General features: G+C 37.2%; 2 protein-coding genes across 15 annotated transcripts in view; both read left to right on the forward strand.

Moving 5' to 3' along the window:
* The window catches only part of Tomosyn (syntaxin-binding protein tomosyn), a 35276-nt gene extending 17589 nt beyond the window's left edge, over positions 1-17687 (forward strand). For 2 of the 9 annotated variants that reach the window (XM_012361141.2, XM_012361146.2), the window contains 11 exons: positions 1410-1706; positions 2205-2724; positions 9717-9842; positions 10041-10160; positions 10347-10472; positions 10606-10812; positions 10935-11043; positions 13199-13282; positions 13638-13733; positions 13852-13976; positions 14073-17687. In XM_012361141.2, the coding sequence (XP_012216564.1) occupies positions 1410-1706; positions 2205-2724; positions 9717-9842; positions 10041-10160; positions 10347-10472; positions 10606-10812; positions 10935-11043; positions 13199-13282; positions 13638-13733; positions 13852-13976; positions 14073-14326 (2064 nt within the window). In that variant the 3' untranslated portion in view covers positions 14327-17687. Of the gene's footprint in view, positions 1-1409; positions 1707-2204; positions 2725-5132; positions 5179-7035; positions 7544-9716; positions 9843-10040; positions 10161-10346; positions 10473-10605; positions 10813-10934; positions 11044-13198; positions 13283-13637; positions 13734-13851; positions 13977-14072 lie in introns of all 9 variants that reach the window. The other 7 variants (XM_067352574.1, XM_012361148.2, XM_067352573.1 and 4 more) reach the window with 5 other exon arrangements.
* Positions 17688-20263: 2576 nt separating this feature from the next.
* Positions 20264-22070, forward strand: part of LOC105668686 (uncharacterized) — a 181078-nt gene continuing 179271 nt past the window's right edge. For 5 of the 6 annotated variants that reach the window (XM_067352649.1, XM_067352648.1, XM_067352647.1 and 2 more), the window contains exon 1: positions 20264-21563. In XM_067352649.1, coding sequence (XP_067208750.1) covers positions 21384-21563 — 180 coding nt within the window. In that variant the 5' untranslated portion in view covers positions 20264-21383. The remainder of the gene's footprint in view (positions 21564-22070) is intronic. The other variant, XR_010889502.1, reaches the window with a different exon arrangement.

Raw genomic sequence — 22070 nt, forward strand, 5'->3', positions numbered from 1 at the left:
AAAATTAAATTGTTGTACATTTTGTTTGATGGTCTAGAATTTTGTGAGTATTAGATTGTGACAACTCCCGCCTTACAATTAGTTGTAAAAGTAAATTTGTCGAATTTTTTTAATTTTTTTTTTTTTTTGTTAAATAATTAGACAATTTTTGTATATCTGTCTACATGCTTGTCCTACCTTTATCAGCGCCTAGTACTGCCATTTTACTGATGTAATGCGTATATTACATACAACATTGTCATCTATAACTTTTCATTTATGTTTAAAACAAATCGAGTGAGAATTATTATCAAACAAGTGACATACAACTGTTCGCAGAGCTATTTTACGAAGCCAGTAACCAGTTATCTTCCAGCAATATTCACACACGTGTATTCGCATGCTTAGTAAATATAAATGTTAGTATATAAATATATATATATTATATTATCAATGTAATTCTGTTGACTCTTTTTGCTTATTTTACACGAACATGTAGATAAGATTTATAACTTGACCAGTTGTACAGATATGAAATGTCTACGTAAGCTACTGATAAGCTGGTTTTATATTCTTTATCATAATTTATTTTTCCAGAGATTTATAATATCGCCGAGTCAATATTTACTATTTTATACTGTTCTGCTATCAAGAAAACTGTAGACTTCTCTGTATATAATTCTCTACAAACAAGGATTGTAACTCTCATATATGCATAAAGGTGTCAGCGATTAACCGTACTTTTTTCGTTTATGAATGATATCAAACGTAATAACAATATGCAGTATTTCTCCAGTTGAGTATTTTGCGTGTGTGTGTACATATATATATCTACTCTACTAACATTTTAATCAAGTCGTTTTAATAATCCATTATTCATAAATTATAAATATAGTGGGAAGAAATGCTGCAATTCTGAGATACTCTCTTTAACATGGCAAATAATCGTTAAAATAGTCTTCATTTGCACAACAATATATTACAATATTCCACTGATTAACGATGTATCGTAAATAGGAAGGCCGACGTTTCTACGAGCATCTTAGGCATTTGATTTACAGGCAGACAGATTTATTCATATTGAAAAAAAAAAAAAAAAAAATTATAATTATTGTCCTGTCTGCACTCTTCAGTATGAGATTTTCACGAGCCTGGGAAGTGACAAGTGACCACGTGTTTGCTTTCAGTTTGAATTTCGCTTCTTCATAGGCATGTTTCCACTTCACGCGTTTACAAGACACGGCAGATTATGTAACAGCACGATAATAGGGGATTAGTCTACACCACTATTTTAGTGGACACTTACGGAACACGAGCGCGAAAATGACATAAAAACATTTTTAGAGTACACCTGTTCTTAGACTTAGGTCATCTCTTTTCATCCTGCGAACTGACTGATTGTGCAAAGCCCAACATCTTAAATTCGTCAGAGTCAACGAGAATCCGCGTTGGAATCCGAGCCGGTAGTTGCAAGGATAGCGGATTCGAATCAACAAGTACAGCAGCAAACGTGTCCCCGCAATGAAAGTCAGACCGGAAACAGTAGCGATAAATCGAGCGCGGAGGAATCCACGAGCGAACCAAATAAAGCGGGACAGCTTCCTAACGGCGACGAGTGTCAGAAAAGTCAAGGTTGGAAGGGATTTAGCCTCAAGAGACAACTAAGCAAGGTTGATCTGAAGATCAAAAATACTTTTACACCGTCCTTGGTGTCTTCGCAGAATGGGGTACTTGTATGCTTTTTAATACGTGCTTTACTTATCGTTTCTTTATGTCATAAAAAAAAAAAAAAATCATTAAACTCTTTTTACTTCTTCATCCTCGCGGAATATTTAAATTGTTTCATAGCATTTTACGTTTCAAGGCGTTTCTAAGCTTATTAATTTATATGCACCTTAATTTGCATATAAATTAGCTTTACCGACATTCTTACTTTTCTCTGCGTCGTTTATAGTATGTACATATTCTTACGAACGTAATGTAACAAAGACAATGCCTTCCTTTCCTTTGTTTGCCAATTATAGGAAGGAAACATTGAAACTTACGTCAGTATCAGTAGTACTTGAATTTAAAAAGAGTATCTTTTGTGTGCAGAAATTGGCTTTGAACGCTTATATATATATATATACATGGAAAACCGCTTTCCGTGATTAGTAGCAGCGTGTGCTTCTTTTTCGTAAATCTAATATCGTCTTACAATATGTACGTCTTTATGTTTCCGAAAGAGCTCGTCATCGGGGCTCATGCAAGTACCCCAATGTCAGCAGGTAAGCGGCGATGCTGGCAGTCAAAAGTCTTCCACATTTTACTGCAATATCAGCGAAACAGCCAGCACGAGTCGTTCGCTCTCGCCGGTCGAAAGCGTTGACTCTGAATCCTCACTGTCGCCGGATAATCAGTCTTCGGGATGCGAAAGCCCCCAGATCCCGGACGATAGGAAACGAGAGATCCAAGAGGCTAGAAGCCCGACGGAGAGCGAGAATGAGAAAACGACGATAAGCGACGAGAGTATCGGCGCGAAAACCGAGGCGGTGAGACCGATGAATCTATCTCTACCCGAGCACGAAATAAAACCGCCGAGATTGAAGCGTATCGCCAAGATGAAACAAGCGAAGAGAGGAGAGGGCCGCTTGCTCTCGGTGCCGAATCTGAAATTTCCCAAAAACGAGCCGACCGTTTGTGACCTAAGATGCGAAGAGAGCGCTACCACCGAATCGTTCACCGGCAATCTTATAAGAAGATTCAGTAAGTGTTTAAATTTAACGTAGAGAAAGCGTTATGTGTCGTCCGTGTGTCCTTAGAGAAATATATATATATACGTATATATATATATATTACTTCGTTAGATTTTTCACGTTAAATGTGAATGTGTGCGTGTAATTAATCTTACTAACGATCGAAATTCTCCTCGATCGGGAAAGCGTGCGATTAACAATGAAACTGCATTTGTATCTGTGATTGAGAACATGTGGTGGGTGTAGACTAACCATAGAGAGAGCTCGGCTGGCCCTGAACGTGCTTCTGCCTCTTTTTTTTAACACAAAGCCTAGGATGCTCTTAGATGCGTTCAAGATTATTTCCAGAGGAAACGTTAACACAATTCACATTAATTGCATCTCCGCCAACATTGGGTAAATTATCTCAGTATATTAATAACTCACTCATCTCTAAGAGACTCATTCAGGCGCCAACATTTAACTTCATCTATTTTAAACTCAATTAAATTCAATAATTAGAACAGAATGAAGTAAATATAAATTCTTTCTCTCTGAATTTCTATAGATAGTAAATTATTATCGAGTCACAAAATATTTCAAACTTACAGTTTGAGACTTTCTCAATTGCAGAGATCAATCAATATAATAATATTTAATTGTGTAAGAAATATAAAATAATTTTCTTTTTGTTACCCAATATTGGCTTTCATATACGACATATCATCATCAAAGGTTTATGTGAAACAGTTAATATTTAGGTAACAATACTGAGCTTCTAATATTCATGTACTCTTGCAAGAAAACGAGATAACGAACTCTAAACATTATAAACGATATGAACAAAGATAAGAACGCTAGATTAGTCTTATGTAAACAGATAAGAACGAAAGATTAATTTTGTGTGAACAGAAAAGTATTAAATGTTTTTTTCGAGTCTTTCGACATCTTATAGATCACATAAATCTAATAATATATTCATATACATAAAAGTGAATAAAATAGCTCGCAAATTTTTATAGTTATTAGAATTTTTTACTTATTGCATGTCAAATTTAATGCATATTGATGAAATAGCAGCATTATCATAATGCAATCTAAATATTGTTGATACATACTAGGTCACGGAAAAGAACGGTAGTAATTTTTTTTATGTTTAACGTGTATTTAAAGAGCATGTTTTACATATATTTTAATATGTCAGTGTGAAAATGACTTATACAAAATTATCACGTATGTTTATTTGTTTAATTGCATATTTATTTGATTCTGACATAATTTCCGATGTACCTAATACCGATAGACAAACAGAGGTGAATAATTTACGATTGTAGCTGTGTAAAACAAGGTTTTTGCAAGAACTTGATAGCGGAAGCATCGTAGAGATATCATCGATCGTGAGATTTACTAAAACGCAAAATAATTGCTTGACGGATGTTTCTTGTAATGTAAACATTTATAGTTATGTGGAATAAGAGATTGCTGTGAAATCTGGTCACACGCAAGATGTAGAGTCTAATATAATGGTCAGTCAATAAGTTCATCAATAATTACGATTACGCTCGTCCAAAGTGTGTCGACGTTTCTTCGATAATGAAGAAAAGGCCTTAACAATTAGAAGAGTGCAGACAATTCCCTGCTAGAGGACAATACAACGCGATGTATGCTGATAATTCTTTAAAATGCATTCCCGATTACGATCAGAGGGTGCCTATACATGCTCTTATAAGCTACAAATTTTCAAGTTTGCGTTTTATTATTTGAACGACAAAATCCATGATATGCAAGTTTCCGCTGTTCTTACTGTGAAAGCAAAAGCTACAATTTTTTTTTTTTAAGATTATTGGGACAGGCTGTGAGACAAATTACGCAAACGGAAAGTATTGTGGCGCGAACGTCTCTGCGTTACATTGTATGTTCAATTTACATCCACAAATATGGTGTTTCAGAAGAATACATTTTAAAGGATGTCAACGCTTCACTAAACTGCATCGACTGCCTTTTCTTAAAGCATTATCTTGCCGAACCATTAGTATGCTACTCATCCGTTCTGATGGTCGACAGGTCGGAAAAAAGCAGCCCGTACACTTAAGATCTCTAGTGTTCCCACCCCCTAGGTTATACCAGTACTTGGAATGCATAGTAGATATTTGGAAAGTGCATCGCTCCCGTTTGGTCTTGGTATCCATTTGTGTCAACTTCGTTCCAAGTTATATACGTTTTGTTCCTTGTAAAAACATTGTTCTTTGCTCGCAAAATTTGGGAAATACCACCCTCCCGCCCCCTCTCGCCCCGCAGGAATATCAACAGGAGTATAAACACGACCCAACCCCCCAAACCCCCCCCCCCTCTGTTCGCAACCCGGCGACAAGTCCTCCATAAATACACTTTAACACTGCAACACGAATTTGAAGAGATTCTACTTTAACACTTTTTCAGGTTCAAATCAATTTTGCGGTCTTCCCCGACAGCAAGCTCGATTCAGGTAAAAATAAGGTTTTTCATATTTTCGCAGTTGTCTTATCACCGAGAGAAAAGTACACTCCTTGATACTCGCAAGATCGCAGTCAAAATGTATGATTACACAAGTACAAATTAATAGGCAGTGTTCTTAACATCCTGTAGCTCAGTCACGATGATCCAGAAAACGCAAATTCTATTCGCAAACTATTAGCATATTCTTACGATACATGATTAGTTACCGGGCGTACTTTCGCTCGCCTACAAATCTATGTAGAATACCGCAATGTCTCTCTTCCGATTTTCCAACGTATATATTATACATACATATTATCTAGACACCTTTCTCTCGGTACAGCATTGCTTTTCAAAGCTTTTGGAAATTTTTTCGATGGTTTGCACGCAAATAGCAATAGTAATAATAATAATAACACTGATGGTCGTGGCATCATCAATGACAACGAGACAAAGTCATTATCTTTTTTTCCTTTTAATTGAATAGATTAAGGCGCGAAAGTTGATGCGCGTTGTCGGACCTGATGACGCTTTTGTGAGTCCGCTCTTTCAAATTTTCTCGACATTGACTGACTGCTATAGAGGACTCTGCATAATATGCTGATATTCCACATAGCGAGCAATCAGTACGAGATGCACACACGAGCAGGTGTCTTGTGACGTTTATCAGTACGTTTCTCTCTTACGAGAGATCCTCCCTAATGCCATCATTCACAGTGCAGACAACAACAATGACTATTGTTTCGCACGCGGATTTGCTCGACTAATCATTCCTCTAATGGTCGGGGCAAAGCTCCGTCGAAGTGTTTTTCTTCATAACTATCGAGGGATCTCTATTGTTCGTTTCAGCGCGACAAAACAGTCGCGAGAGGCGGAACTTGTTCTCCTGTGATTTTCTATCTAACGAAAACTTCAATATTTTTACAGAATTATCTGCTTTAAAACAAACTTTCGTACCGCTTCGATCTGACGATCGATTTTAACGAGTTACTTCTCAAATAATATCACGGATTCGCTCGAGATGAAGAGTGTTTCTGTATCAGTGCTATTGAAACAGCGTGAGAAGAGTGTCTCCGATGTATGAGAATCTTCCGATGAAAAAGGAAATAAGACTTCTTTATTAACCTCTCTCGCATATATGTATCATTTAATAAGTGAATAATAATCGTCCGTGGTGTGTGAAAATATTAAGAGGCAATCAAGGAAGAGCAATTGCATTATTGAGTATCTTTTCGCTTGCCAGGAACCTCCCAGCTTATCACTTTCAGCTTTATTATTATTTTCGACGAAGTTTGTCCCTTCAATTTTAGGGTGGGAATTTAAATATATAAGAATTTAGGAAAGCATTTAAACGACTCAAATTTTTCCACATCATCTTTTGCATCATTATACATCAACGTCACAACTTATCATACTCCATGGCTTCAACATTTTCAAACTGCTGTTTTGTTTGATATTATTCTTTTCCCATGTTTACATTAAGCTTGAGAATTTTAGTTTCACTTATCCCTCCTTGATTAATTAATCTAACGAAGGTGGAAAGTTTTATTACATATTGCATTTGAAAACGCAGCTGGAATAGCTTGACATTTTGCAGAGAGTGAATAAAATATATATAGTGTGTAAGATAATATATAGATAATGTTTGCCCATACACGGTAAAAAAATCTGGAAAATTTAAATGAACGTGGAAATTCATTTTCCATGCGCTTTTGACGGAAGCTTGATAGAAGTCCACGATTATTACAACATTCCCATATTAAAGTCCAGTCCGTACACAAAAAAAAAATTTTTTTTTTGCTTTATAACCGCAAGCAACGACCGAGTCGTATGCTTCCTCCACGTTTGACTTGTCACTGATTTATAGATGAACGGGATGTGCGTATTGCCGGTGACAGGAAGAAGTACAGTGGGTGTTGGTGGTGAGAGAGGTGACAATGGTGATAATAGTGATGGTTGTAGCACCGGCGGCGGCGGCGGCGGCGGCGGCGGCGGCGGCGGCGGCAACGGCGCCAACAATAGTGACGGTGGTGCAGGCTCTAGTGCTGGTATTAGCGTAATTCGCTCGGGTATCCGTAGCACCGCCGCCGGCGCGATTAGCGGTACCGACGAGGAAATTAACGCGCGCAAGGGTGCCACGTTAGATCAACGTCACCCGCGCACGCAGGGCATAAGGAAGCTCCAGAAGTGTCTGAGCACCACTACCAGCCACTTCGAAGTGGATTCCGCCTTGGGCGCTGCCGCCGCTTTCCCGACAGTCTCGCTATTCTACGCTCAGCGTAGCACGGAGATGAGAAGCTACCCCTCAGCCGTCCCTCAAGCGTCCCAGAACTACCAGAATATCCTCACCAACACCAGACAGTATAGCAGCTTTGGTAGTATTACTGACAGACAAACTTGTAACTTATAATTATTTATGTATGGACTACGTAGAAACACCGATTCTTTCTGTGACACAGAATGGAAAAGCTACTACTCTTCTCTGACTCGCTTGACTCTTTTTAGTTTTGATTTCTTTGTGAATAGAACGACTCTTCTCGGATGAAATTTTTTCAAGAGAGTGCCGGATCTCTCGCGCAGCGTTGCTATTAAAAATTCGATCGTCTGCTAATTCGTACTTGATTTCCATGCTAGAAGTTTATACGCATACTTATTCGCGCGCATTATTTGACAATTTTATGTCAACTTTTTCTAAGGCAATACTTATTTTTTGTCTCTCACTCTCTATTGCGTAGTCTGAATAAATTTCAAAACTAATTTTTGATTAATTTTTTTTTTTAATATTTACTAAAATCTGTAAAATTCATCATAAGCAACGTTGTACACGAGATCCCTCAAGCACGGCGTTACGTCTTTCTATTGTCTAGAATCAATAGATACTGTCTGGTCTTTACTGATCTGAGTGTGAAAGTGACTTCGGTAGTTCTTACTACGATGCATCTCTTTCTTTCTGACTTTGTACATGCTCTTTTAGTGGATCTTTTCTAAATAAACACGAAATGGCACATCGTCTGGACTGCGTGATCTCTAGTTGTCACACTGCACCCTCGAAGAGAGATACTCTATCCTGTTCTTTCCGTTTTCGCCTATGTGGCAAACTTTTGATTTCTGCTTCTTTTATGGATGTGATCTGACGTTGCATCTCAAATAATTACTTCCTCAGCTCGATGCACACTCTAAGACGCACCTTATGTGAATATAACGATAAGATAGACTACTGTGCAAGGTGAATGTGCAAACGTTTCGGAACGACCAAATGTTATCAGTTAGCATCTTATCGTCCTGAACAATGCATATCTTTATCATAAAGCTTATTGTTCTGTCCACGTTTGTGTGAAATAATCCTTTCATACATTAACGTTACCTTCTGTCGTGTCGTTGTACGAAAATTACAGCTATTCTTATACAATTTTTCTACAAAGCGACTTTAATATCGCGTCAATACGGATATATGTTAATTTATTAACACGTCATAATCTTCTAAAAATTCTAAAAATTCGTATCCAAACTCTAAACTTTATAACACCTAAAAACTAAATTTTTTTACAAATTCAAGTTTTTTTGTCACAAATAGATTCGCCTTACTCGTACTTGTTTTCTTTCGCGATATATGTATATCTGTTATTTGAGACGCGTCTTATTTGACTTGAATTTATGAAGTGCGCGAGAACACTTCGTTTTAACGGCAACATGTACGCAGTAGAATAACATTACATCGATTAAATTAGAGAAAGTCAGACCATAATACGATATTAAATAATACATTGTGCCGGATTCTTTTCAGCAAATGAATATCTTGCTTAATATACACTCAGCGGTGTATTCCGATTGTTATTTTAAAAAACGGTTACACATATAAAATACTTTACACGAACCTTATCTTCAAATTGCAGTAGACTCACAAGTATTACGGAAAACTCGATCGATCTTATGTCGGCGACTTTCGTCACACAGCCCGGAGATCGGCCGGGTATCTTACGCGTGCATGCAAGAGTGATTCTTCGTGCCACTCGTTTACCTACAGCTTACCTATATGAGACTAATTGACTATGAACGGTATTCTCTAATTCTGCGCTGATTGATACTTTGTGTGTCGTGCGTATGTACGTGTGAATGGGTGTGCGACTCTTTGCGTGTGTACGTGTGCATCTGTATAAATGAACTGACTTGATATTCATAAGTCCCGAGAGATGAGGCCAAACTGTAAGAAGAAAATTAACACGTGAACTGCAGTCGAGAGACTAATCGTGATAGTTGTTGTTGTTGCTGTCGCTGTTATTATTATTATTATTGTCATCATCATCGTCGTTGTCATAATCAGCATTCTCATTGTCACAGTCATTATTACTGTCCTCTTGAAGCTGCGCTGTCTCTAATAAGTGTTCTGAATCCGCTAGTTACACTCTGCGATATACACTACGTGAAAACGATGTAAACGTGTCCAGAAATAAGTTTGATAGTCATTTATGCATGCTTCTTAGTAGCCCAGAAAGCAACGACACATATCTTATTCTATAAATAATCGATAATTTTCTTTTGGGATCGCTGGTCGGGTAGACAAATTCGACGGTTCCTTTCAACGATCAAGGAGCTCGAGTATGTCGTCCCTCGAGAACATCACAACAGAAACCATAAGCTGCCTTACATTTGCGGATTCTTATACGAAAAAAAATGGTACGTAGACCATTGTGAATTTGACTTTTAAAATTCGCGACTTATCGTTCTTTTTTCTTTTGTTAATACTGTTAGCTCGACAATTCGAATAATTGTTATCAACTCCCATTGCGAGGGGACTCGTGTACAAAGGAGTTAATTATATCAGTTTTTGTGCAACGCTATACAATTGTTAATTGTGACAATTGTTTTTTACAGATACAAACGGTAATCCAACTTTATGGATTGGCACGTCTCTGGGATCTGTACAGACTGTTGTATTCAATACACCTGCCCAAAGTGAACGTCATGCTCATCCAGTGGTTGTGTCTACTTGTAGTAAGCAAAGCTTCTTTGTTACAGCATCCAAAACAATTCTACAGTCAAGTCAAATTCAAGAAATCAAATTTCAAAAATTTCTTCTTGCGTAAAAGTTCATGTAGTGCAGTTGTTGTATATGTTATTGTTATTTAAGACCGTTTGAGTATGCAATGTAAGGTTTAACACATGTTTCACTGTTTGCAGATGGATCTACTTTCAAACTCAAGGGTTGTATTCTATCTATGTCATTCTTAGACTGCAACGGCGCTCTGATTCCGTATTCCTACGAGTCTTGGAAAGACGAAAACACGGATGGCAAAGAACGCAACAGTATGATTTCTTCCTGTCTTTGACTAATCGCGTATAAAAATTAAAAAAAAAATGATGTAGAAATATAGCTTGCACTTTATTCTAACAATTCTATGCGCAACAGCACTAATAATAATGGACTTCTGTGTTAAAGAGAGTCAAGGAAAATGTACAAATAGTCGAATGTCACCGTCGATGAACACACAAGTCAGCGGGGATAGTTTCGAGGACAGGCAATTCGTCGCGCTCGCGTCGGAGAAGCAAGCGAGGGTTGTGGCGTTACCCTCTCAAAACTGTGTATATAGGCAACAACTGGCGGAGACTCATATCGTAATTAAGGCAGAAGTTACGTCTTTGAAAGGTATTATCTACATTTTACGGCAATAAATAAAGATATGCTGCTGCGATCTTTTATCGTTTTTCATCTAATTATTTTATGTCTTTTTGAGGAATCTTACACGTTTTGCAATTATTTCTGTTTAGATAATGTCTGTCTGGTGTGTTACGTTTCGAACGGTCACATCACAACGTATAGTCTGCCCAGCCTTAGACCGCTGATAGACGTCGACTTTCTACCTCTTATAGATTTGAGGTAAGAATAGCAACTTTTCTAACTCTTTTTTTATTTTAGCTATCAAGGCAATATAATAGCGGCAATATTTGCACATAATGCGTTGCACTATATGCTATTGTAATATTGCAGAAGTTTCTACATCTTTTACTCTTAATATAAAAAACATATATTACAATATACTATAAAAATATATCACATACTATATAGTTCAAAATGATATATGAACGATATATGTATATAGATTGAAAAATAATATAATGCAGTCATAAATTAAAAATGTCATGCTAATAATGTTAACAACTTGATGAAATTAAGATTAATAAGCTTTTTAAGAGACACTAATTCAGCTTATATGATAGAAATAATTGTTATATAATTCTACGTTAAGGATATTATTCATCACAAAAGGTTGAAAATTGAATAATTTGAAAATACGAAATAGAAAACAGAAGAGAAGATTATTTGTTTTGCATTCTCTTCAAGAAAGCCATTCATTTAGTTATAAAGCTTTACAGAGAAATTGCAAACGATAGAGTTGGAAGACGACTGATGCATTATATCATATTAAATCACAATTTTTAAATATCGTATACGTAATTATTGCTTCTTATTAGAAACAGAGAATAGGAGGTAGTTTTCAAAAGGTAAAAGAAAGCTCAGAACATTTTTTCTTTTTTTCAATTAAATAATAGTCGTGAATTATTTATCGTTTACAAGCAAAGGTTAATTTGCTGCATTAGAAAATTTTTAAATCCATATTTTTTAAGCTTTCGTAGCAAAGTTCGTCTTCTTCATTAATATAGTTAGTCATTTACAAACTTACTTTTTTAAATATTTTATTACTATGGCGCATGAAACTGGTTAATCTTATTAAAATTTTACTTATTCTTATCGTCGCTTAAATTTTATATTTATTCGCAGTAGAACGATAATAATAAGCGCAAGTTTCAAATCCATCGGCTCTAACATCATCGAGTAGATTTAGATAAGGTACCAAAGCCAGATATGCGCGCGAGTGGCACGTAAATAAAAATTATATCAGGTTATCAGGTACTTATCCTCAAGAATATTTCACTTTACCGTTTTATATCAGATTTTATAATATTATTAATATTGCAATTTATATGTGCATTTTTTCTAGAAGTGTGCAATTATTAGAAATTTTGCGCAATACAAAATTTCTTATTTAATTATTGTTATTGTATAAAAGTAAATAAAATTAATAAGTATTAAAATAAAACATTCTAGAAATATAGATTTTGTTTAATAAAACGAGAGAAGACTCTCACAGAAATGAATAATATAGCACACTTTTAGAAATTTTTTTATATATTAAGTAGATATTAGGATGTTATATAAATTCTAAACTTATATTTTTGTCGATATTAATAATTTATTTTTTTATGAAATTTCGCCTTAAAAAATATGAAGATTTAATAAGCTTTTATATATCTATATTAATACTGCTCTTTCTCTATATATATAAATATTCATTAAGAAGTGAATTAACAATTATTAACAATACCGTTAGCATGTGATTTTTCTCTGCAAAAAGTGCACTCGTTAACCCTTAACACAATTAGAGCATGCTTCGTTTGTAGTATTTCTCTTACGAGCACTTCTCTATTGCACTCTTTTATCTTGGAGCATATACTATATAGATTTGAAGAGAATGATGCAACGTTGTGAAACGAATGAAAATGCAAATTTGCTTTCTAAATAATTTACGCTCCATCAAAATGGAAATACTTTCCGTCCCATTTTGATTACGTTCTCTCGCACAATGTTTCACAACCACGCGATATAAAATTGGCATTTTTTCTATGGCAACTCTTCATCTGCAAGTTCTAATTCTTCATTTTAAAGTGTCTCTGTCTTTCATTGCGTATCATATCTGCGATTTCTATTTAGCAAAGAATCTGGCACTACACTACGAACTTTCAGGCAACATTTACCATTACCTGGTCTCTGTTTCACTAACAGATTTTTCTACATATACAGAGAATAAAATATATCGTGCAAACATATAGCGAGTCTCTTTAAAAGTAACTGAACTGGCTGTTTTAAGGGTTAATGCTGATAACGTATAATAACGTAAAAATATCGCGAATCTTATATTAACCCGTGTATGGTCAAGCGCTCACTTTCCTCCTGTCTCTGTAATCTCTAACAGTTTTCAGACCACAAAACACGGCATTGTAGACCCCATGTTGTCCATATGGGGTCATCAACTCTTTGTTAATGGCGATACCGATCAGTAAGTCATCTATGAAATACAGCTCACCATAATGTAAACCTTTACACAACACACAGTGCCTTGCGTGCCACATACTATCTCTTTCTCGATTTCACGATTTTCCTTACAGCTTCATAAATGTGATTTCATATAGGAGAGTGTTTTCTCACACGATTTAGACCTTTCATAACTACGAACTAAAACTCAACTAATTTTTATCACCTACCTACCGAGCTTTTTACGCTATGTACGCTATGTATATAACAACGCACACTCGACACACTCTTTTACAGTTGTACCCCGATATTGTCATTTTGCAATTTATAAATCGAAATAACGCATCGCAGTAAAGCCGCCTTGTGGATCTTTTTTACAGGATTGCAAAGACGCTTTGCCTCAGCAATCGAGGTCACGGTTTATATCTCTCATCACCTATGGAAATACAGAAGTTCTCCGTTTCGAGCGAATTCTGGTATTGTATTCTTGATCAACTTTGTTTTTCGTCTGATAAAATAATATCTCATATGATGATTGATTCTAAGCAGCGTTGAATTTAATTCGATACGTAAACCGCGCTTTTATTCGATTAGCGGCGAACTGACGGAGATGATGGGCGATCTATTTATCGGTCACGATATGCCGGAACCGCCTAAAGAGAGTTTCTTCAAAGGTTTATTCGGCGGGGGTTCGAGAAGCCTCGACCGAGAGGAGTTGTGTAAGTAGATATTTTTTGAATTACGAAGAAGGAATTGAGAATGGAAAAAAAAAAATAATAATTCGACGTAAGTGCTTATATCGATATGAATTGCAGTCGGCGAATCCAGCGGTCGTGCATCGCGCACAGTGGCGAAACACATCCCAGGACCAAACGAGGCTATCCGCGAGCGAGTAGCTTGCGCGACGGGCGAGGTGAATATAGCGCACCAGATGGTCGTGGAGCGCGGCGAGAAGCTGTCGCAGCTCGAAGATCGGACAGCACGCATGATGTCGGAGGCCGAGAATTTCTCGCAGAGCGCTCACGGACTGATGGTCAAGTACAAAGACAAGAAATGGTACCAGCTATGAGAACGCAGTTCGGACCGGTGGAACGACGCACGTTTCTTTAGTTTCTTAGCGTTCGTGTTTCGTCTATGAGTTTTGTCGTATTAAGAAACTTAGACGTACTACGATCCTCACACACACGCACACATGGGAAACATCTACACGAGAAAAGAGGGATAATAGAAGGAATAATATGTACATGCGATCGCCTGTGCGGTGCACACGGCACACACGCACATTCTGTAACGAGTTATAAACACAAAAAAAAAATTATATCTCAAAGCGGATAAGTATATCAGGTGGCGAGATCTCTCAAATGTGTAATTATAAATCTTTGCGTACGGATGAGTAAAAGAGAGACGTTAGAATAGAGACCACCACAAGCTTCGCCGTGATGCATCTGCGCGGATGTGACATGTACACGTATAATTATAATTATATAAAATATAAAGTATTTAACGCAAAGATATGCGACAGATGATTGAGATATACGCGAGTCAATATAAGCAATTATGTAATAATTCGCCTTTTAACCGATGGCACTCGTTAATTCATTCGGACGTCCTGTGAACGCTGTTTAATGGCGCCTTGCCTTGTTTGCTTCTCAGCAAAGAATTGCCAATAAGTATTTACGAACGTCACATTGTTATGGATTTATGCACTTCTGAATATATAAGAATCAAGTGAAATGCCAAGAATCGCATTAGTTTTAAACCGACTAAAAATAGTATATACATATAAAGTACACTATATGAGTTCTTAGATTAATATTATATATGTGTTACATAAGAGAATATATATTACTGGAACGAGATACACACACGTGACTACTCATACAACATATTAATAATGCCATTGAAATTTGCAGTGTAGTACACATATTGTAGAGAAGAGTTGTTATTGACTAATGATTCTTATTCCGCGATGTAAATTTTATAATCGTGTACATTGTAAGCTGACCTGTATTTAAGTACTTATTGTTACGCGAACGTAGATAATTTCGTAAATATACGTTAAGGAAAATGAACGACCAATGCGATTCTGGCAAGTTCAACGAGTTACGCGGTAAATGCAGAAGGAAAACTTGTTACGATCGACAGACGTGATTTTATCTTTAAGAAAGTTAGGAATGCAGGCAAGACGGCACAGTGACACTATTCCGAATGCATTGACAATAAAACGTAGTTAATTACTTGGTGAGAAAGAGTATTGAGATAAAAGTTGAATGCAATGAAATATATTTTATCCAGAATGGCGAGTTGCGCAGACCGCAGAGGAGCTGCTACACTCGCCACACTGATAAGAATGTATTAGTTGTTATCGATTGTAGTTATCGCTAGACGTGCTATGTATATATATAAAGAGATGAATACAGTAGTAGGACAGATTCCGCGTTATAAAGCTGTTTATATAACAATGTGTTATGAGTTACGCTATTTCAATGCCGACGATAAGTTCAACTGGATTTTACAACACACTCTTACACGACGTGAAATAAGTCAACTGCTGTAATTTTAACATTACATATAGTTTAGATTAATTAAAGACAATATAAAGTATGCATATATATAAGTAACCAGATATATATATGTGCATATATATTTGGTCATATATGTATATGTTTATAAATATATTAATGATAAGTTCCTTTGAATTTATCGAGGCTCTGAATCGTCGTACTGCTTCCATAGCAATAACTGTATAGTTGATGTTAATGGTACTAATCACTCGTATATTTAATAATGTGCCCGCAGAGGATTAATTAGAATGCATTTTTCGAATTGATTCGAGCTCATGATATAATTTCCCTTGGACAATATACACGTATAGAAATCCGTTGTCCCATTACACTCTTTATCACGGGATGTCTTCACTATCGATTACTAGTACAAAAAAAGAGGAAGCGCGAGCTCGTTCGTCGAGGTATGCGAACCGTAGTTGAAAATCCATATTGATGCTGAATTTGTAATACGTTCGTGAGAGTGCGCAGTTTAGCGACGATTCTGAATTTCGAGATCTTGTTTTAGCTAAATTGCTGACTCTGACAGACGTTCCACTATCTTACATTTAGAATTATTATTCCTCGGATATCCGACACTCAGTATGTAAGCAGTTCAATGGTAGATAAGATACATTCAAAATAAAATATAAAGTATCCTAAGCAGCGGAGAGATTTGTTAATGCCCGAATTACGAATGCCGGTATACAAAATAGGAGAGAGAAAGGTATTCTTTCAGTGAAGGATCGTTTTACTGCTGTAATAATAGAATAGATAGTTTAATGTGAGCTCTAGTTACGAAAGGCAGGAATTATACTATTATTTAAATGTTGCAGTAATATATTCTAACGTTCGTTGCACAAAGATTATATTTATCGGCAATTTCTCATTATTTATCAAAGAATTTAGTCATGTTTTGAGGAAATTTCTGAAAATAAATATAGTATCATCTATTTTAAAGGCCATAGTATGTAAAAAAAATCTCGAAAATTTTCGACTGTGATTAGTCGATTCGCTTGTTTGTTTAAGTTCTGTTGCATGTCTTTTATGTGCTATGGTCTTGAAACTCAGTAAATACTATTTATAAGGTAAATTTTTAACTCTTTCTAGCCCATATTTATTCCAATTAAATCAAGTTTCCTATTGTAATAAGAAAAAAAATTGTTTTCTATTGTTTATTGTTTTTACTATTATTATATCTGATTAATAATATATCATATATATATATATATATATATAATATATATATAAGTAATAGCGTACAACAATTATAGAATTATAGAATGTACAGTTATGTCTAAATTACAGATAAATATATATAGCTCACACACCACACACATATACGTGATATTAATTAATTTCAAACAGGATCTACGGTGCTAGAGATTATTGTTGGGCTGGACAGAGATAATCGGAGTGTATATATTTTAAAGTCTTTTCAGATGTCTACAAAAGTAGAGTATGTCAGATATGTTTTACTACGTATTTTAATTAATTTTGTACACTAAGGTACAATTTTCTAATCATTAATTAATTTCTTTGATACAGCTATTCTTCGCGATCGATACTTTTCATTAACAGGCCACATTTCTTTCAGAGTTATATCGTCTACTTGCTTGCTGCAGAAAGCTTCGATATTATCATATAATTTTCGATTTGTGTAAGCAATTGTGCGATACTAAATTCAATATTATAAATGAAGGAAGTCTACCTTTAAGTGCGACGAAAAATACTTAATACTCTCGACTATTATTAACGATCTAGTAAAATTTTTATTTTTCAACAGATTCGATATAGATATCATCTTATAATTGTAAGAGTACTGCCTCGGCTACAGACTGTATCTTGGCTCCGATTTAATAAATGAGTTTTACTTGAAATCAAAAATCGACGTATCTTTTCTACGCTGATCGTCACTTTCAATCAAGCATTATAATTAACTGTTTCGCATGATTAATTTTTTGTTTTAAAAGCACATGTTTCAGACTTCCCCTTTTCAACTAAAAATTGTGTTATTTGCTATGTATCTGTGCTCCGAATTTTAATAAATAACTTGTTATACATATTAATCAATTCTGGAATAAAATTTAATTATGAAACAATTTAACCTTGTAAATTAAATGATATTGGCAATTAAAGTTTAATATTATAAATAGATAATTTGTTATCAAATTTCTTATATGTCCCTTTAAAAAAATTCATTTCCAGTTGAATAATCGAGATGCTTAACACGGAAAATGAAAAGATTGCGCTAGATGGTGGGCTTTCCTAATGTGAAATCTCGCTAAGAAAAAATTGCGCGTAGGTCAAAGCTCTCGAAAACCTCGTCTTTTTTGCTCGCTCTTTAACCGGAAGGAACGGTGACTGCTATCGACACCCGGCTCGTAATTAAATTAATTTCTGCATCTCTTCCTTCGCCGGTGCTGGCATCGGCGTGGAATAATGCAGTGGCGCGACTCGTTGCGACGTAGCGCGACGCGACCGGCGTCGACGACGGTACTCTCGACCGTACTCTCGCGCACACTTCTCATTTCCAATTTAAAAATAATGAGAATTTACGGGGAATAGGTGAGGCTGTCGCGCCCAGATACCCATTGACTATACCCAGCGTCTCGGCCGCGCGCGAAGTGGAATGAATTGAAAAAAATTCAATTTAGCCTCGGGTACACCGCATAGCCGCCGAGCCGCCACGACGCGACACGACGTGCGCCTTCTTTTCTCGCCATAAAGGGAACAATGGATCGAAATTTATTTATTCCAGCTATTTATATCCATCGCGCTTTTTCGAACGGATCGTTTACGAAGGATCGCGACACACCATGATTTCCATTATAAGACATTCTTTCTAAGTACGGAAATACAAATGTCACCTTTGGAGCGTCTCGAAAGACTGTAAAAGTCTCGACGATCGCTCTTCTCGTTCGTTACATACTGATCGATGCCACGAAAAGATCGAGAGCCGTTCTCGCACAGTGCGAATGACAATACGCGTCTGTGTCGGACACGACGTTGGCAACATGGTAAATAGGAAACGAATAAAGATCCGAGCGCGAAGCCGAAGCAGTCTGTCTCGGGCGCGCGCAATAAAATGTAAATTCGCGGCAATTCGCGCTTCGCCCCGATATCGGCACCCGGATGCCTCTCTTCCTCTCTCTCTCTCTCTCTCTCTCTCTCTCACCGCTCGTTCCGGAGATCTCCGTGTAACGGTGAGTAAGTGGCGAGTGTGCTGCGTTCGGAGCCCACGGGCCCCGCCGTCATTTGCATGAGTAACGGTGGAGAGCGCCTGGAACGGCGTGGCGCGCGGAGGCTAAGGGTAGCGCGAGACGAGTAATTTATAGTCAATAATTCTTGGCGAGGCAATTTTCGCATCGAGCGCGAACGTTTCCTTGAAACGACGACGGCAACGACGGCGACGACGACGATGGGGGAAGGCGAAACGGCGGGAAATGAGGCGGAATGTTAAATAGCCCGTCGTCTTTCAGGTAGCCCTAAAACTGCGCGTGGGAATCACTCTTTTCAGCGAAACGATATTCTACGTTTCATATCGAATGCTCGCATATGGTCTTGCCATTTTTACACTCGATTAAAGATCTCAATTGCAATTACAAATATTCTTTTAATTTATATTTCGTTCCGCAGCTTTTTTTTTTTAATTGTTACAAAAAAACAATGTCCCGCCTTTTGCTAATGCGTCTGCCCGTTTTCCTTTATTTGCCACACATGGCGCACCACTTACGTGCGGAAAGTTTAGCCGTGATGTTGAGGGAGGCGAAGATTACCCGGGCAACATAAACCGATACCGACGACATAAAGGTGCACGGCTGATATTAGATACCGAACCGCCCGCCTTAACCTTCCGCCTTCGAGTATCCCACCGAGAGCTATCAGACTGATAGAATATGTTCGACGTCGTCGACGACGTCGTCGTCGTCGTCGTCGTCGTCGCGACGCTGCGCGACCCCTCCTCTAGGATTCTATATCGGCCATATATGCGATCGCCATACACACGCTGCTTTATTTAGAGCGGCTTTTATCGCAGAACTTAACTTATATCTTGAATACGAGCCCCCTTCTCGTTTTCGTTATGCCAAAGTCCTTTCGTTTACGGCTTTTTTCATTTACCGGTATTTATCGGAAGGATAATAACAGTTCTCGCCATAGTAATCATTGTTATTTGATTCACGGTCGCGCTTCGAGAGCGACGCAATGCTGAATTAACGATTGGCGAGAATATAACAAATGAATGTACTCACCGAAAGATGCGTCGTTTCTGCCGCCTCGCCATCTCGTTGTCTTGCCGCCTTGTTCTATTATTTTGGGGATTGCTCATTCGTGTCTGCCGGTCGAATTAACATAACCACTCTTGTTTCGTACAGCACCACTGACACTTACTGCGCTCGCGATACAAGTAGGACGAGTAAATTGCACAAAATGTGTGTTGCTTTGCAAGGTGATTCCGACATTCGTTATGCGCGTCGCAATGAACTTCGTCGATCCTTTCGAAAAATTGTAAATATACGGTGACAACTTTGCAGAGATAAATTTGGGCGCGTCGCATCGTTTCATGCCGTGGGTGCCAACCGCGAAAAAATAGACAGAAGTGGGGATAAATAAGTACGCCACATTAATAGCGTTTTCGAATAAACGGGGTTTGAACGATCTAGGGTTGATCAATCACTATTTTACTATAAATGCAAGTCTTTCATTGGTGGAGAGGTTGCAATGACGTCATTAACCAATCTTGGGTCGTTCAAATCCTGTATAATCGAAAACGCTATAAGTCCGCACTTATCACCATTAAGATGATGGATTACGAACTGACTTGACCAATCAGATTTATTGTCACAACATGTGACACTATTGAATAACCCTATGGTTTTTATCATGGACAACGCTGCATAATTTAGTGTTACAAAGTTGTCATACCTAACATTTTTATTAAATTGCAGTCTAACGGTCGCCGCGAACACTAGACAAAGCGATGAATGATCGCCGCGTTTTGCGCTGATTTATCGAGACGAGACGACGGCATCGACGGGAATCAAGTGACAAACTTTATTCTATTTATATGGCTGATTGTTAATTGTATTGATTTAACGTTGCTGCGTTAGGAATAGTCTTGTAATATCGTCTTGAGTGACGACCGGCGTCTTGAGCACTCTCACTTCGATGCGTAGTCACGAATTAGATATTAATACATACATAAAATGCATATTTTTCGTATTCTAAATCGCTTGAAACGCAAAAAAGTATTGAAACAAAGATCGACGAATAAATTTATTATATAAACTGCCACAAAAAGTACGTTGAATATATGTAGAGTCATTTCAAGAGAGCGTTTCCGCGTCACGCCCTCTATTGCGGTTTAATATTAACATAAAGTAAGATTTTTCAAAATCAAGTTTGTCACCCTGCGCGGAGCTGTCGAGTGTATCGCGAAATGCTGAATCATTTCCATGTTTCGCGCCAATTTGTCAGTAAGTGTGCATAAGTGTTCGGAAGAGTCGCGCGAAATGGCGGACGAGTGTCGAATTGTGTTCATTAATCGTGTGATCGCGTAATCGGTCGCGTTTCTTCCAATCAATGTGTAAGTACGTGCAGTGCAGTGTGCAGTGTAGTGCCTATATGGATAGCCGTACGAAGAGGCATTATTGCAAGGATAGCCGTACGACGGGGTATTACTGTGTGGATAGCCGTACGAAGAGGCATGAATTCGACAGATATGGAGTGAGCTGCGAATGGGCAACGACGATGCATCGACCGGTGAGTGACTGATATTGTTTAAATCTCTGATATTATTTCTCGTGGATGGAACGAAATGCGCACATTGTATTGTCGCTTAGATAATAACTTATGCTACTTCGTAATTAAATATCAGCGTCTTCTTCGATGAATCTTGATTATTGCGCAAGAAAGATATTTCTCCCGACGCATCTTGAAAAGCCATTTATTTTCAATTTTCAAAGTTTGACATTCGCCAAATTAAAAATCATAATCACATTAATTTTGTAGACCAATTAATCAGTTGATTAATTGATTAGCCGCTCGATCAAAATAGGAATTAAAATATAAAAAAGTACCTACTTATATCTTGTATTAAGACCGTTAAAGTGAAGAGAATCGATTAATAATACTCGCAACGAATTTGTTTAGGCATTGTTTGAATAATAAGTCACGGATTTTCGGGCGATTAGGTTTAGTGAATCATTCCGTCAGGCTATTGTATCAGCCATGCCTTCGAAACAAAGCATGAAACCAACGCGGATTAAG

This window comes from Linepithema humile, chromosome 3 (genome assembly GCF_040581485.1).
Source record: "Linepithema humile isolate Giens D197 chromosome 3, Lhum_UNIL_v1.0, whole genome shotgun sequence".
Lineage (NCBI taxonomy): Eukaryota > Metazoa > Arthropoda > Insecta > Hymenoptera > Formicidae > Linepithema > Linepithema humile.